Source organism: Oncorhynchus kisutch, linkage group LG22, assembly GCF_002021735.2.
Source record: "Oncorhynchus kisutch isolate 150728-3 linkage group LG22, Okis_V2, whole genome shotgun sequence".
NCBI classification, from domain to species: Eukaryota; Metazoa; Chordata; class Actinopteri; order Salmoniformes; family Salmonidae; genus Oncorhynchus; species Oncorhynchus kisutch.
Window position 1 is genome coordinate 51234555 of NC_034195.2, and position 17013 is coordinate 51251567.

At 45.2% G+C, this 17013-nt stretch overlaps 1 protein-coding gene across 1 annotated transcript in view; it reads right to left on the reverse strand.

The window, feature by feature from the left end:
• LOC109875732 (pleckstrin homology domain-containing family A member 5) overlaps positions 1-17013 on the reverse strand; it is a 248062-nt gene that overhangs the window by 7542 nt on the left and 223507 nt on the right. The window contains 7 exon segments of the mRNA XM_031802191.1: positions 960-1077; positions 4201-4389; positions 6629-6784; positions 10370-10471; positions 10567-10716; positions 10997-11077; positions 11830-11892. Of these exon segments, the coding sequence (XP_031658051.1) occupies positions 960-1077; positions 4201-4389; positions 6629-6784; positions 10370-10471; positions 10567-10716; positions 10997-11077; positions 11830-11892 (859 nt within the window).

Sequence of the window (17013 nt, forward strand, 5' to 3'; positions counted from 1 at the left end):
TATTCGGTGTCCTGTGTGAATCTAAGTGTGCATTCTCTAATTCTCTCCTTCTCTCTTTCGTTCTCTCTCTTGGAGGACATGAGCCCTAGGACCATGCCCCAGGACTACCTGACATGATGACTCCTTGCTGTCCCCAGTCCACCTGGCCGTGCTGCTGCTCCAGTTTCAACTGTTCTGCCTTCTTATTATTCGAACATGCTGGTCATTTATGAACATTTGAACATCTTGGCCATGTTCTGTTATAATCTCCACCCGGCACAGCCAGAAGAGGACTGGCCACTCCACATAGCCTGGTTCCTCTCTAGGTTTCTTCCTAGGTTTTGGCCTTTCTAGGGAGTTTTTCCTAGCCACCGTGCTTCTACACCTGCATTGCTTGCTGTTTGGGGTTTTAGGCTGGGTTTCTGTACAGCACTTTGAGATATCAGCTGATGTACGAAGGGCTTTATAAATACATTTGATTTGATTTGATTTTGATTTGTATAAAAACAATTCTATTGTTATTAGCTCTACAACAGTGTGGCTCTAGACTGCTTTTCCAACTGAGAGACGCAAACAGTGATTCAACAGTGATTCAACAGTGATTCATAAACTCATTTTCTCCCCAATTGGTAGTTGCAGTCACTAGTCTCATCGCTGCAACTACCCTACGGACTCAGGAGAGGCGGAAGTCGAGAGCCGTGTGTCATCCGAAACACAACCAAGCCGCACTTGACATGATGCCCACTTAACCAGGAAGCAGGTTTCCAGAGGAAACACTGGAAACCTGGCGACTGTGTCAGCGTGCACTGCGCCCGGCCCGCCACAGGAGACGCTAGTGCGCGATGGGACATCACTGGCGGCCAAACCCTCCCCTTACCTGGACAACGCTGGGCCAATTGTGCACCGCCCCGTGGGTCTCCCGGTCGCAGCAGGCTGTGACAGAGCCTGGACTGTGTTTGTGTGTGTGTGTGTGTGTGTACCTTTTGTGTTTGCTGGGTCTCTGTCAGACTGTTCTGATCTGTCCTCTCCGTTGGTTTCATCCACCTCTGCTACGGTGGTCAACTCTGGTTCACTCTTATACAGCCTGTAGTCAGGACCCTACAGGGAGAGAGGAGAGAGAGAGAGGTCAGGACCCTACAGGGAGAAAGGAGAGGAGAGAGAGGTCAGGACCCTATAGGGAGAGAGGAGAGAGAGTTCAGGACCCTACAGGGAGAGAGGAGAGAGAGAGAGGTCAGGACCCTACAGGGAGAAAGGAGAGAGAGGTCAGGACCCTATAGGGAGAAAGGAGAGAGGTCAGGACCCTACAGGGAGAGAGGAGAGAGAGAGAGGTCAGGACCCTACAGGGAGAGAGGAGAGAGAGAGAGTTCAGGACCCTACAGGGAGAGAGGAGAGAGAGAGAGGTCAGGACCCTACAGGGAGAAAGGAGAGAGAGGTCAGGACCCTATAGGGAGAAAGGAGAGAGAGGTCAGGACCCTACAGGGAGAGAGAGAGAGAGGTCAGGACCCTACAGGGAGAGAGAGAGAGAGGTCAGGACCCTACAGGCAGAGAGGAGAGGAGAGAGAGGTCTGGACCCTACAGGGAGAGAGAGAGAGAGGTCAGGACCCTACAGGCAGAGAGGAGAGAGGTCAGGACCCTACAGGGAGAGAGAGAGAGAGAGAGAGGTCAGGACCCTATACAGAAGGAGAGGAGAGAGAGAGAGAGAGAGAGAGAGGTCAGGACCCTACAGGGGGAGAGGAGAGGAGAGAGAGGTCAGGACCCTACAGGGGGAGAGGAGAGAGAGAGATGTCAGGACCCTACAGGGAGAGAGGAGAGAGAGAGAGGTCAGGACCCTACAGGCAGAGAGGAGAGGAGAGAGAGGTCAGGACCCTATAGGGGGAGAGGAGAGAGAGAGAGGTCAGGACCCTACAGGCAGAGAGGAGAGGAGAGAGAGGTCAGGACCCTATAGGGGGAGAGGAGAGAGAGAGAGGTCAGGACCCTACAGGGGGAGAGGAGAGAGAGGTCAGGACCCTACAGGGGGAGAGGAGAGAGAGGTCAGGACCCTACAGGGAGAGAGGAGAGAGAGGTCAGGACCCTACAGGGAGAGAGGAGAGAGAGTTCAGGACCCTACAGGGAGAGAGGAGAGAGAGAGAGGTCAGGACCCTACAGGGAGAGAGGAGAGAGAGGTCAGGACCCTACAGGGAGAGAGGAGAGAGAGAGATGTCAGGACCCTACAGGGAGAGAGGAGAGAGAGGTCAGGACCCTACAGGGAGAGAGGAGAGGAGAGAGAGGTCAGGACCCTACAGGGAGAGAGGAGAGAGAGGTCAGGACCCTACAGGGAGAGAGGAGAGAGAGGTCAGGACCCTACAGCCAGAGAGGAGAGAGAGGTCAGGACCCTACAGGGAGAGAGGAGAGAGAGGTCAGGACCCTACAGGGAGAGAGGAGAGAGAGGTCAGGACCCTACAGGGAGAGAGGAGAGAGGTCAGGACCCTACAGGGAGAGAGGAGAGAGAGGTCAGGACCCTACAGGGAGAGAGGAGAGAGAGGTCAGGACCCTACAGGGAGAGAGGAGAGAGGTCAGGACCCTACAGGGAGAGAGGTCAGGACCCTACAGGCAGAGAGGAGAGAGAGGTCAGGACCCTATAGGGAGAGAGGAGAGAGAGGTCAGGACCCTACAGGCAGAGAGGAGAGAGAGATCAGGACCCTACAGGGAGAGAGGAGAGAGAGGTCAGGACCCTACAGGGAGAGAGGAGAGAGAGGTCAGGACCCTACAGGGAGAGAGGAGAGAGAGGTCAGGACCCTATACAGAAGGAGAGGAGAGAGAGGTCAGGACCCTACAGGGAGAGAGGAGAGGAGAGAGAGGTCAGGACCCTATAGGGGGACAGGAGAGAGGTCAGGACCCTACAGGGAGAGAGGAGAGAGGTCAGGACCCTACAGGGAGAGAGGAGAGGAGAGAGAGGTCAGGACCCTATAGGGGGACAGGAGAGAGGTCAGGACCCTACAGGGAGAGAGGAGAGAGGTCAGGACCCTACAGTGGGAGAGGAGAGAGAGAGAGGTCAGGACCCTACAGGGAGAGAGGAGAGAGAGGTCAGGACCCTACAGGGAGAGAGGAGAGGAGAGAGAGGTCAGGACCCTACAGGGAGAGAGGAGAGAGAGGTCAGGACCCTACAGGGAGAGAGGTCAGGACCCTACATGGAGAGAGGAGAGAGAGAGGAGAGGACCCTACAGGGAGAGAGGAGAGGAGAGAGAGGTCGGGACACTTCAGAAAGAGAGAGGAGAGAGAGAGAGGTCAGGACCCTACAGTGGGAGAGGAGAAAGAGAGAGGTCAGGACCCAACAGGGAGAGAGGAGAGAGGTCAGGACCCTACAGGGAGAGAGGAGAGAGGTCAGGACCCTACAGTGGGAGAGAGAGAGAGGTCAGGACCCTACAGTGGGAGAGGAGAAAGAGAGAGGTCAGGACCCTACAGGCAGAGAGGAGAGAGGTCAGGACCCTACAGTGGGAGAGGAGAGAGGTCAGGACCCTACAGGGAGAGAGGAGAGAGGTCAGGACCCTACAGTGGGAGAGGAGAGAGGTCAGGACCCTACAGGGAGAGAGGAGAAAGAGGTCAGGAACTTACAGGAGGAAAGTGAGGTCAGTACACACACTGACATGAGGAAAGATGGGTAAAGAAATGATTCACAGTGAAGACATGTTGATAAGTTTAAATCAAATGGCCATGATCTGCAAAGGAAATGGCCAACAGTATACAAATGAGCTGAAAATGAGAGGACAACAAACTAACCAACCGTAAAATACAAACAAAACCAGTCAAGTGAAATTAAATAACTGCCAAAACGACAGAAACCAAATCAACGGAAACAAAACAAACAAACAGAAATGTGGATGATTCACAAAGCAAGCTGAAGTAATATCAGATGTTTGACGATCAGCAGCAGCAAACGCTGGACGGTCCTCATGATGAAATAAAACATGACCAAAAACACATCCACATTTATGAGCAGCAAGGATCCAGGGAAAACTCCCAAAAATAATGAAAAAGTTCACCAAAATGATATTGAAAAAGGGGAAATGTGAATGATTCACAAATCAAGCGGGTAAAGGAAAACAATATGAGGAACACTGAAAATAATCCCAAAATATGTCCACCAATATGATGGTGAAATAAATCAAGAGGGATCAGGCAACGATGAGGGATGACAGCACAGGGTTGAGTCATGCTGCCATTAGTCAGAGGTCAACAGCTTACGCTGTGTGTTCCGTTCCTCTGGCCGGCCTTCCTGTCCCTGTCCTCTGGACTCCGGTGTGGTGGTGGTGGGGGTGCCGGTCGCCCGCTGGAGGCAACACGAGAGGGGAGGGGGGGTACAGCAGGGCTGTTGGGCTCGTAGGCCTGGGGTAAAGGCGGTCTTGGGGGAGCTGAGAGGTCCTCCACCTCCTCCTAGAGATGTTATTTAACCTTTATTTATACAACGTTGCTTTGAAAAGGAGCTTGTCTCAGTAAATGTGGCAGCAATAAAAAAAATTGAAGAGAATGAAGCTGCCTACCTGAACCTTTCTTTAAAATTACAACTTTATTTATAACAGGTTGTACTCATTAGCCATTTTTTCATTAACTTTTTCCAGCGATATTTTTGTCGACATTTAGAAAGTTTGCCCAGAAAATAAATTTCCTGCTGCTGTGCGTTTCCAGTGAACTGTCTTGTGTTGATAAAAACAGCTGGAACATTATGATGTCACACCTTATAAAAAAAGATGGATTTTTCACAAAAACACAGGAATGTCGAGAGAAAAAACGACGTGGTTGATGAGTTTCCTTGATCCATTTAGATACATTGCACATGAATTAACTGGCCATAGCCTGTATGCCCTTCCACCTATATTTCATGTCTTAAGTAGCCCGCAAGAACCAGCATGGATAATACAAAGACTAAATATAATATAAAGACTAAAGATAATATAAAGACTAAAGATAATACAAAGACTAAAGATAATACAAAGACTAAAGATAATATAAAGACTAAAGATAATATAAAGACTAAAGATAATATAAAGACTAAAGATAATATAAAGACTAAAGATAATACAAAGACTAAATATAATATAAAGACTAAATATAATATAAAGACTAAATATAATATAAAGACTAAAGATAATATAAAGACTAAATATAATATAAAGACTAAATATAATATAAAGACTAAATATAATATAAAGACTAAAGATAATATAAAGACTAAAGATAATATAAAGACTAAATATAATATAACGACTAAAGATAATACAAAGACTAAAGATAATATAAAGACTAAAGATAATATAACGACTAAAGATAATATAAAGACTAACGATAATATAAAGACTAAAGATAATATAAAGACTAAAGATAATATAGAGACTAAATATAATATAAAGACTAAAGATAATATAAAGACTAAATATAATATAGAGACTAAATATAATATAACGACTAAAGATAATATAACGACTAAATATAATATAACGACTAAAGATAATATAACGACTAAAGATAATACAAAGACTAAAGATAATATAACGACTAAAGATAATATAAAGACTAACGATAATATAAAGACTAAATATAATATAAAGACTAAAGATAATATAACGACTAAAGATAATATAAAGACTAACGATAATATAAAGACTAAAGATAACATAAAGACTCAATATTTGCCATATTCTAATAATTATCACGGTCCGTTTCATGGTGACACTTACACTCCTGTATATCTGTAATCATTGGATGATAAAACTTGCATCCAGCCAATCAGAAAAGCAAGGCGATGCAATTCAGGCATTCTTGAAAGTCAGGACAATCTTTGTCCTGTAAATAAATATGATATGTTTTTAAAGAGTTGAATAAATGGATTTTGCAAGCAGTAGGGCATTTAGAATGAAATGTGCAGCTTTACAGTTAGCCTACGTGATAACATCACGGAAATCAGCATTTATTTAAAAACCACTGTTTCCATTATCATTTATCACAATAAAGACAATAAGACAAAAGAAAAATCCACCCCCGTCGAACAGATAAAAAAGGGATGTGGATCTTTACAACATGTCTCTCCTACAGCTGACGTTTTCGTCTTTGCGACATTTCTTTTGTTCTAATAAACCTGGAGACCTGCGTTTGTGACGACACCTGTTTAACACGGAAGAGCTCAACAACATCACAAACTGGTAAACAAACGAATAAAGACGTACAAGGCAGAGACTCAAAAGGATAGGAGTAGTTGACACATTAGCCCCGTCCTGCCTGTGGGGTAACTACTAGCCAGCCTTGTTACAGACCGAGACACAGTAGGGACGACGAAGGTCAGTGACTCGGACACATCCAGCCACACAGCAGAGCACAACAGGGTCGTCTTACATGGGGATTTACACAACCCTCCACTAGCTGTTCAATATAACCATCCACATACTGTACAACCAACGAGTCTAGTCGACGTGTGAGTGTGTTTGCGTGTGTGTGAGTGTGTATGCGTGTGTGTTTGTGTGAGTGTGTGTGTATGCGTGTGTGTTTGTGTGTGTGTGAGTGTGTATGCGTGTGTGTGTGTTTGTGTGTGTGTGTGAGTGAGTGTGTGTGGTGTGAGTGTTTATGCGTGCCTGTCTGTCCATCCGTGTGCGTGCTTGCTAGCATTTTCTCTGGTCCTCACCTCACTCTTGTGTATGTTGGAGATGGGTGTGGAGCCGTAGTGTCCCTGTGTGTCTGTGTGTCTCTGGCTCTTGTTCTTGTTGAGGGCCTCCATCACGTCCTGGATCCTCCACAGCTCCTTCTGGATGTGGACATGCTGATGGCTGGGAGGCTCCGTCTGAACACACACACACAGCTTGTAAATTAACAATGTAAATTGGACAGAAAGAAAAAGAGAGAGAAAGAGGGAGAGGAGAGAGAGAGAGGGGGGGAGGGAGAGAGAGAGAGGGGAAGGGAGAGAGAGAGAGAGAGAGAGAGAGAGAGAGAGAGGGGAAGGGAGAGAGAGAGAGGGGAAGGGAGAGGAGAGAGAGAGTGGGGGGGAGAGAAAGAGAGAGAAAGAGAGGGAGGGAGAGAGAGAGAGGGGAAGGGAGAGAGAGAGAGAGAGAGAGAGAGAGAGAGAGAGAGGGGAAGGGAGAGAGAGAGAGGGGAGGGGGGAATATTTCCAGGCCCAGGGACATGTACTAGTCTGTGGCGACCTAAATGCCAGAACTGGACAAGAATCTTCCACCCTCAGCACACAGGGGGACAAACATCTACCAGGAGGTTGCAGCATTCCCTCCCCCATATACCCCTTTCGGCACATCCAACACAACATAACTAACAAAAACGGGTCACAACTCCTGCAGCTCTGTCACACGCTGGGTATGTACATAGTCAATGGTAGGCTTCGAGGGGACTCCTATGGTAGCGACACCTATAACTCATCTCTTGTCAGTAGTACTGTAGACTACTTTATCACTGACCTCAACCCAGAGTCTCTCAGAGCGTTCACAGTCAGTCCACTGACACCCCTATCAGATGACAGAATAATCTACTTGAACAGAGCAATACTGAGTCATGAAGCAACAAAGCCAAAGGAACTCAATAATATTAAGAAATGCTATAGATGGAAGGAAAGTAGTGTGGAATGCCAAAAAACTATGATGAATCTCAAATATAAAATATATTTTGATTTGTTTAACAATTTGTTGGTTACTACATGATTCCATATAAGTTATTTCATAGTTTTGATGTCTTTGCTATTATTCTGCAATGTAGAAAAAAGTCAAAAATAAAGAAAAACCCTGGAATGAGTAGGTGTGTCCAAACGTTTGACTGGTACTGTAGATATTCTGCACAGATTCTGTCAGACCTGGGCCGTGACAGACCTGGGCCCTGACAGACCTGGGCCCTGACAGTGAATCTCAGTAAGACCAAAATAATGGTGTTCCAAAAAAGGTCCAGTCGCCAGGACCTCAAATACAAATTCCATCTAGACACTGTTTCCCTAGAGCACACAAAAACTATACATACCTCGGCCTAAACATCAGCGCCACAGGTAACTTCTACAAAGCTGTGAACGATCTCAGAGACAAGGCAAGAAGGGCCTTCTTTGCCATCAAAAGGAACATAAATTTCAACATACCAATTAGGATCTGGCTTAAAATACTTGAATCAGTCATAGAGCCCATTGCCCTTCATGGTTGTGAGGTCTTAGTTCCGCTCACCAACCAAGACTTCACAAAATGGGAAGTCAAAATTGAGACTATGCACGCAGAATTCTGCAAAAATATCCTCAGTGTACAACGTAGAACACCAAATAATGCATGCAGAGCAGAATTAGGCCGATACCCACTAATTATCAAAATCCAGAAAAGAGCCTTTACATTCTACAACCACCTAAAATGAAGCGATTCCCAAACCTTCCATAACAAAGCCATCACCTACAGAGAGATGAACCTGGAGAAGAGTTGCCTAAGCAAGCTGGTCCTGGGGCCCTGTTCACTAACACAAACAGACCCCACAGAGCCCCAGGACAGCAACACAAGGCTATGTGCTCACTGCCCACAGAATGAGGTGGAAACTGAGCTGCACTTCCTAACCTCCTGCCAAATGTATGACCATATCAGACACATATTTCCCTCAGATTACACAGACCCACAAAGAATTAGAAAACAAAACCAATTTTGATAAACTCCCATATCTACTGGATGAAATTCCACAGTGTGACATCACAGCAGCAAGATTTGTGACCTGTTGCCACGAGAAAAGGTCAACCAGTGAAGAACAGACACCATTGTAAATAAAACCCATATTTATGCTTATTTATTTTATCTTGTGTCCTTTAACTATTTGTACATTGTTACAACACTGTATATAGACATAATATGACATTTGTAATGTCTTTATTCTTTTGGAACTTCTGTGAGTGTAATGTTTATTATATATATATTTATATTTACTGTTCATTTTTATTGTTTACAGTATTTAACTTTTGTTGATTATCTATTCCACTTGCTTTGGCAATGCTAATTAAAACATATGTTTCCCGTGCCAATAAAGCCCCTTAAATCGAATTGAGTGAGAAAGGTGAGCAGTGAGCTCTTATCTATCTCAGAGAATCCTTCCATTAGGCCTGAGGCTGAGGGAAAAGAGAAGCAGACAATAAGACACACTCTGCTGATGATAGGCTTGTGTGTGTGTGTGTGGGTGTGTGTGTGTGTGTATGTGTGTTTGTGCGTGTGTGTGCGTGTGTGTGTGCGTGTGTGCGTGTGTGTGTGTGTGTGTGTGTGTGTGTGTGGTGTGTGTGTGTGTGTGTGTGTGGGTGGGTGGGTGGGTTGGTGCGTGCGGGTGGGTGTGTGTGTGTGGGTGTGTGTGGGTGTGTGTGTGTGCGTGCGGGTGGGTGTGTGTGTGTGCGTGCAGGTGTGTGGGTGTGTGTGTGAGCGCGTGTGGGTGTGTGTGTGTGTGTGTGTGTGCGCGTGGGTGTGTGTGGGTGTGTGTGTGTGTGCGTGCGTGTGTGTGTGTGTGTGCGTGGGTGGGTGTGTGTGTATGAAGGGCATAGAGGCTGAGGCTGCCATCTCTTTGAGGCTACAATAATGAATCTGGGCTCTGACTGAGGAACACATTAATCAAGATGGTGGGAAGAAGAAAGCTTTTTTTTCTGTCTAAATGAAAAGAGAATGTTATAAGAGAGAAGAAGAGAGAGATATTAAAGAGAGAAAGAGATAAATAAAAGAGAAGGAGAGAGAGAAAGAAACGTCTGTATGTTTACTGTTCATTTTTATTGTTTATTTCACTTGTGTATATTATCTACCTCACTTGCTTTGGCAATGTTAACATGTTTCCCATGCCGTTAAAGCCCCTTGAATTGAATTGAGAAAATTGAGAGAGAGACAGATAAAAGAGCACGAGAGAAATTCCTGTAGTTCCATTCCTGTAGTTCTTACTCCCTCGCAATTTTACCCCCATCCATCCACCCACTCGCCCACCCTTCATCTACCCATCCCTCCATCTACCCATCCCTCCATCCATCCATCCCTCCATCCATCCACCCATCCCTCCATCCATCCACCCATCCATCCATCCTTCCACCCACCCACCCATCCACTCATCCATCCACCCATCGGACGGAGGGATGGGTGGATGAGTGGATGGGTGGGTGGGTGGGTGGATGGAGGGATGGGTGGATGGACAGAGGGATGGGTGGATGGATGGATGGATGGAGGGATGGGTGGGTGGATGGACGGAGGGATGGATGGGTGGGTGGATGGATGGACGGGAGTCAAATTACCTCACTAACAGGAAACCCTTAATATTTCTCAATGGCTACACGTCTGACACTAACAAAGTCACACAGGGTGTTCCCCAGGGCTCGGTGCTGGGACCCCTATTCTTCATCAACTACATACTCCCACATAGTAAGGTGGGGGTTGTTGTGGTTTACCTGAGGGCTCCCCAGGGCCTCTAGCTGCTCCAACAGGTTGTCCTTGGCCAATGAGACGTCTCCCTCCAGCTTCTCATACTCCCTCCACGACCGCTCCAACTCCTGGGGTAGGGAAAGAGAGTTCACTAACTCTCCTCTCTGGTAAGATTTCAGTGTGTTTGTATCTGCGTGTAGAGTGGATATATGTATTAACTCACAGTGTTGACTCGTGACAGTTCTCTACAGGTGCTGAGCAGGCCACTTTGCAGCACGTCTCTCTGCTGGATAACACTGTGTACGGCTGCTGGGTTATCAGCACTCATCTCTATCTCCTGACTGGCCGATAGCAGGGCTGTCTCCAGGGTGTGCTGTAGACGGGACCACCGTTACATATTGGAAAAGTTCACTTCAGGCACTGGAACACAGTGTCATTATAAACATGGCATCTTGTATCTCTGGATGACAAGTGTCAAGGCAGTGTAATTGTCCATGTCATTTTCCAACACTTATGATAGGTGTCATGACATGTTGACAAAAATCGCCAGGTAGCGAAAGCTACATATTGGGCCCACTTGTTGAATGCAGTACGTGGTGAATAGATAGTGCCAGACAGACAACAACATGGTGCACTGTAGACAGATCCTTTACCTTCTCTCTGTGTAGCTGCTGGAGCTTGTCCTCACGTATCCTCACAACCTTGTCCTGTTCACACAACCTGCTCAGCTTGGCCTAAGGAGAAACATCATTATGGGTCATTAAATCAGATAGCCCAGGTTATCTTTCTAGAGATCAGATAGCAGAGGTTATCATTCTAGAGATCAGATAGCCCAGGATATCTTTCTAGAGATCAGATAGCCCAGGTTATCATTATAGAGAAAACAACACATGTTATCTTTCTAGAGATCAGATAGCCCAGGTTATCTTTCTAGAGATTAGACAGCCCAGGTTATCTTTCTAGAGATCAGATAGCCCAGGTTATCTTTCTAGAGATCAGATAGCCCAGGTTATCCTTCTAGAGATCAGATAACCCAGGTTATCTTTCTAGAGATCAGATAGCCCAGGTTATTTTTCTAGAGATCAGATAGCCCAGGTTATCCTTCTAGAGATCAGATAGCCCAGGTTATATTTCTAGAGATCAGATAGCCCAGGTTATCTTTCTAGAGATCAGATAGACCAGGTTATCCTTCTAGAGACCAGATAGCCCAGGTTATCTTTCTAGAGAAAACAACACAGGTTATCTTTCTAGAGATCAGATAGCCCAGGTTATCTTTCTAGAGATTAGACAGCCCAGGTTATCTTTCTAGAGATCAGATAGCCCAGGTTATCTTTCTAGAGATCAGATAGCCCAGGTTATCTTTCTAGAGACAACGACCCAGGAGGAAGGTAAGAACACAGTGAACTATATAAAACTCCAGGTACCAGGTCTGTAGTAGTACAGCAGTACAGCAGTAGTATGGCGGATCAGGACGTGTTGAACTTACATCGATGTCAACCTCCTCGGGGCTGCACATGTAGGCGTGTTCCCTGTGGTCCTCTGGGCTCATCTGTAGGAAGGACAGTTGTTAGACGGACATATAGACACAAACAGACACATAGCCTATAGGTAGAATCAGATCTAATGCAGCTTCATGACAATGCTCTGTTACTGTCCTGTATGGACTACTGCACCTGTAGTGCTTGATTACTACACCTAACAAACATATAAAACACAACATGTAAAGTGTTGGTCTCATGTCTAATGAGCTGGGGGAAAAAAAATGATTTTTGTTTTGGAAAAATGTTCCATAAACACAAAAAAAAAAACATTTCTTCCAAATTTTGTGCACAAATTTGTTTACACCCCTGTTACTGAGCATTTCTCCCTCGCCAAGATAATCCATCCACCTGACAGGTGTGGCATATCAAGAAGCTGATTAAACAGCATAAGCATTACACAGGTGCACCTTGTGCTTGGGACAATAAAAGGCCACTTTAAAATGTGCAGTTTTGTTACAACACTATGCCACCGATGTCTCAAGTTTTGAGGCAGTGTGCAATTGGTATGCTGACAGCAGGAATTTCCACCAGAGCTGTTGCCAGATCATTTCATGTTAGTTTCTCTACCATAAGCCGCATCCAACAGCATTTTAGATCATTTGTCAGTACGTCCAACCGGCCTCACAACCGCAGACCATGTGTAATCAGCCCAGGACCTCCACATCCAGCTTCTTTCAATTCTAGAGACAATTGACTGATTTCTTTATATTAACTGAACTGCCTAGTTAAATAAAACGAAAAAAAAAAAATACAAAATCTTTTAAATTGTTGCATGTTGCATTTATATTTTTGTTTAGCATAAATGTACATTATTGTATTTCAACTGGTATCTTATGTCTGCCAGCAATAATAGCACCTTGTGGATAAATAAAGTTTATAAAATTGAACGGGTGCCAACAGGTTTGTCATTGGACCGTAGAAGTATTTAAAAACATGATGATAAAAGTGACTCCAAAATGTCACAATACATTATTTAACATTCATTTCTATTGGGGTCAAAATAATCTGAAACACAACCAAAACAAACAACTAATGCATCCAACAGGTTTGTAGAGTCACACGTTTTATGTAGTCATTGTGTTCTAGGAATAAGGAACCAATTAGTAAACTTTGGACTACTTTATTCATACAAATATTTAGGGGTGTCAATCAAAAAAAAAAAGGTAGAAAATATCTTTCTCTGAGCTAATGTATTAGTATAAAGCTAATAAAGCTAATGTATTAGTATAAAGCTAATAAAGCTAATGTATTAGTATAAAACTAATAAAGCTAATGTATTAGTATAAAGCTAATAAAGCTAATGTATTAGTATAAAGCTAATAAAGCTAATGTATTATTATAAAGCTAATAAAGCTAATGTATTAGTGTAAAGCTAATAACGCTAATGTATTAGTATAAAGCTAATAAAGCTAATGTATTAGTATAAAGCTAATAAAACTAATGTATTAGTATAAAGCTAATAAAGCTAATGTATTAGTATAAAGCTAATAAAGCTAATGTATTAGTGTAAAGCTAATAAAGCTAATGTATTAGTATAAAGCTAATAAAGCTAATGTATTAGTATAAAGCTAATAAAGCTAATGTATTAGTATAAAGCTAATAAAGCTAATGTATTAGTGTAAAGCTAATAAAGCTAATGTATTAGTATAAAGCTAATAAAGCTAATGTATTAGTGTAAAGCTAATAAAGCTAATGTATTAGTATAAAGCTAATAAAGCTAATGTATTAGTATAAAGCTAATAAAGCTAATGTATTAGTATAAAGCTAATAACGCTAATGTATTAGTGTAAAGCTAATAAAGCCAATGTATTAGTATAAAGTGGTGTCATTTCAATTTTTTTCCATCTCCATACAATATAGCTCAGAATTGGAAATATTTATTTTATACATTCATTACTGCTCATCTTTGTCAATAATTTCAGGACTCCACTGTATGGGATCCAGGCCCCTGTGTTTGTCTAGTATCTGTGATCCAGGCCCCAGTGTTTGTCTAGTATCTGTGATCCAGGCCCCAGTGTTTGTCAAGTATCTGTGATCCAGGCCCCAGTGTTTGTCTAGTATCTGTGATACAGGCCCCAGTGTTGGTCTAGTATCTGTGATCCAGGCCCCAGTGTTTGTCTAGTATCTGAGGTCCAGGCCCCAGTGTTTGTCTAGTATCTGTGATCCAGGCCCCAGTGTTTGTCTAGTATCTGTGATCCAGGCCCCAGTGTTTGTCTAGTATCTGAGGTCCAGGCCCCAGTGTTTGTCTAGTATCTGAGGTCCAGGCCCCAGTGTTTGTCTAGTATCTGTGGTCCAGGCCCAGTGTTTGTCTAGTATCTGTGGTCCAGGCCCCAGTGTTTGTCTAGTATCTGTGGTCCAGGCCCCAGTGTTTGTCTAGTATCTGTGGTCCAGGCCCCAGTGTTTGTCTAGTATCTGTGGTCCAGGCCCCAGTGTTTGTCAAGTATCTGTGGTCCAGGCACCAGTGTTTGTCTAGTATCTGTGGTCCAGGCCCCAGTGTTTGTCTAGTATCTGTGGTCCAGGCACCAGTGTTTGTCTAGTATCTGTGGTCCAGGCCCCAGTGTTTGTCTAGTATCTGTGGTCCAGGCCCCAGTGTTTGTCTAGTATCTGTGGTCCAGGCCCCAGTGTTTGTCTAGTATCTGTGGTCCAGGCCCCAGTGTTTGTCTAGTATCTGTGGTCCAGGCCCCAGTGTTTGTCTAGTATCTGTGGTCCAGGCCCCAGTGTTTGTCTAGTATCTGTGGTCCAGGCCCAGTGTTTGTCTAGTATCTGTGGTCCAGGCCCCAGTGTTTGTCTAGTATCTGTGGTCCAGGCCCCAGTGTTTGTCTAGTATCTGTGGTCCAGGCACCAGTGTTTGTCTAGTATCTGTGGTCCAGGCTCCAGTGTTTGTCTAGTATCTGTGGTCCAGGCCCCAGTGTTTGTCAAGTATCTGTGGTTCAGGCCCCAGTGTTTGTCAAGTACCTGTGGTCCAGGCCCCAGTGTTGGTCTAGTATCTGTGGTCCAGGCCCCAGTGTGGGTCTAGTATATGTGGTCCAGGCCCAGTGTTTGTCTAGTATCTGTGGTCCAGGCCCCAGTGTGGGTCTAGTATATGTGGTCCAGGCCCCAGTGTTTGTCTAGTATCTGTGGTCCAGGCCCCAGTGTTTGTCTAGTATCTGTGGTCCAGGCCCAGTGTTTGTCTAGTATCTGTGGTCCAGGCCCCAGTGTTTGTCTAGTATCTGTGGTCCAGGCCCCAGTGTTTGTCTAGTATCTGTGGTCCAGGCCCCAGTGTTTGTCTAGTATCTGTGATCCAGGCCCCAGTGTTTGTCTAGTATCTGTGGTCCAGGCACCAGTGTTTGTCTAGTATATGTGGTCCAGGCCCAGTGTTTGTCTAGTATCTGTGGTCCAGGCCCCAGTGTTTGTCTAGTATCTGTGGTCCAGGCCCCAGTGTTTGTCTAGTATCTGTGGTCCAGGCCCCAGTGTGTGTCTAGTATCTGTGATCCAGGCCCCAGTGTTTGTCTAGTATCTGTGGTCCAGGCCCCAGTGTTTGTCTAGTATCTGTGGTCCAGGCCCCAGTGTGTGTCTAGTATCTGTGGTCCAGGCCCCAGTGTTTGTCTAGTATCTGTGGTCCAGGCCCCAGTGTTTGTCTAGTATCTGTGATCCAGGCCCCAGTGTTTGTCTAGTATCTGTGATCCAGGCCCCAGTGTTTGTCTAGTATCTGTGGTCCAGGCCCCAGTGTGTGTCTAGTATCTGTGATCCAGGCACCAGTGTTTGTCTAGTATCTGAGGTCCAGGCCCCAGTGTTTGTCTAGTATCTGTGGTCCAGGCCCCAGTGTTTGTCTAGTATCTGTGATCCAGGCCCCAGTGTTTGTCAAGTATCTGTGGTTCAGGCCCCAGTGTTTGTCAAGTACCTGTGGTCCAGGCCCCAGTGTTGGTCTAGTATCTGTGGTCCAGGCCCCAGTGTGGGTCTAGTATATGTGGTCCAGGCCCAGTGTTTGTCTAGTATCTGTGGTCCAGGCCCCAGTGTTTGTCTAGTATCTGTGGTCCAGGCCCCAGTGTTTGTCTAGTATCTGTGGTCCAGGCCCCAGTGTTTGTCTAGTATCTGTGGTCCAGGCCCCAGTGTTTGTCTAGTATCTGTGGTCCAGGCCCCAGTGTTTGTCTAGTATCTGTGGTCCAGGCCCCAGTGTTTGTCTAGTATCTGTGGTCCTGGCCCAGTGTTGTTAAAAACAGGATTGGTTGACTTTTCCCCTTTCCTTTTAGCTCCTAGTAGAGCGAAGAGCCTCATCCTGAGTTTGGACTAAATAACAAGGACAGTAAGAGGAAAGAGTTTGAGAGGTGTCCTGTCACTCTGCTAATTAGTGTCAATACTACCACATAAACGTCACAACCCATAATGCATTGTACTCAATTGCTTCTACCCCAATATAAATATAAATCATTTCAACTGCATTGGATTCCATTCTGTACTCCCCCCCCCCCCCCCCCCCCCAAAAGAAAACGTAAGGTTCTTCCTTGCAGAATACATGAGCATATCAGTCAGTCCAGAAGAACATCAATCTGTCTCCCTCTCTCTTCCACACACACACACACACACAGTTTTCTGACAGCAAAACAGCACAGAGAAATCACGTGGACCACGTGGTATGTTGGTGACATTCCACGCACGGAGCATGCGAAGCTTTCTGTAATCGCAGGGAGTTTTAGCATGGGAAGGGAGACTCTTGTCTCTGACAGTCAGGTTGTGGTGGAGATGCAGCCGTCACCGTGGTGATATGCCAACAACGTATGAGGGACAGAGGGAGAGACAGCAGCACTTTTACCCCTTCTGAGGTGGTCACAAAAGTGGCGGGGAAGGGATGTCATACCACACGTCGAACCATCATACAATCGTCACACAAAACAAAACAAAAAACAGCATGAATTCACAGGCCACCTTACACTGTCGAGGGAGCAAGTAAGGTGAGGTCTAAAATGACAAAATGGTATCAGGCCTAGATATCTCAGCTCATGATATCAAAACAGAACCCCGATGACTTGGTGATTTCAGATACTTCATTTTTAAAGTGTGAAAATTCTCACTTCCCATACAAAGACTGGTGGAAACAGAGTTGTGCTGTTGGTCTATAACACTGGCAACACAAAGCTTTGTCACACCAATTA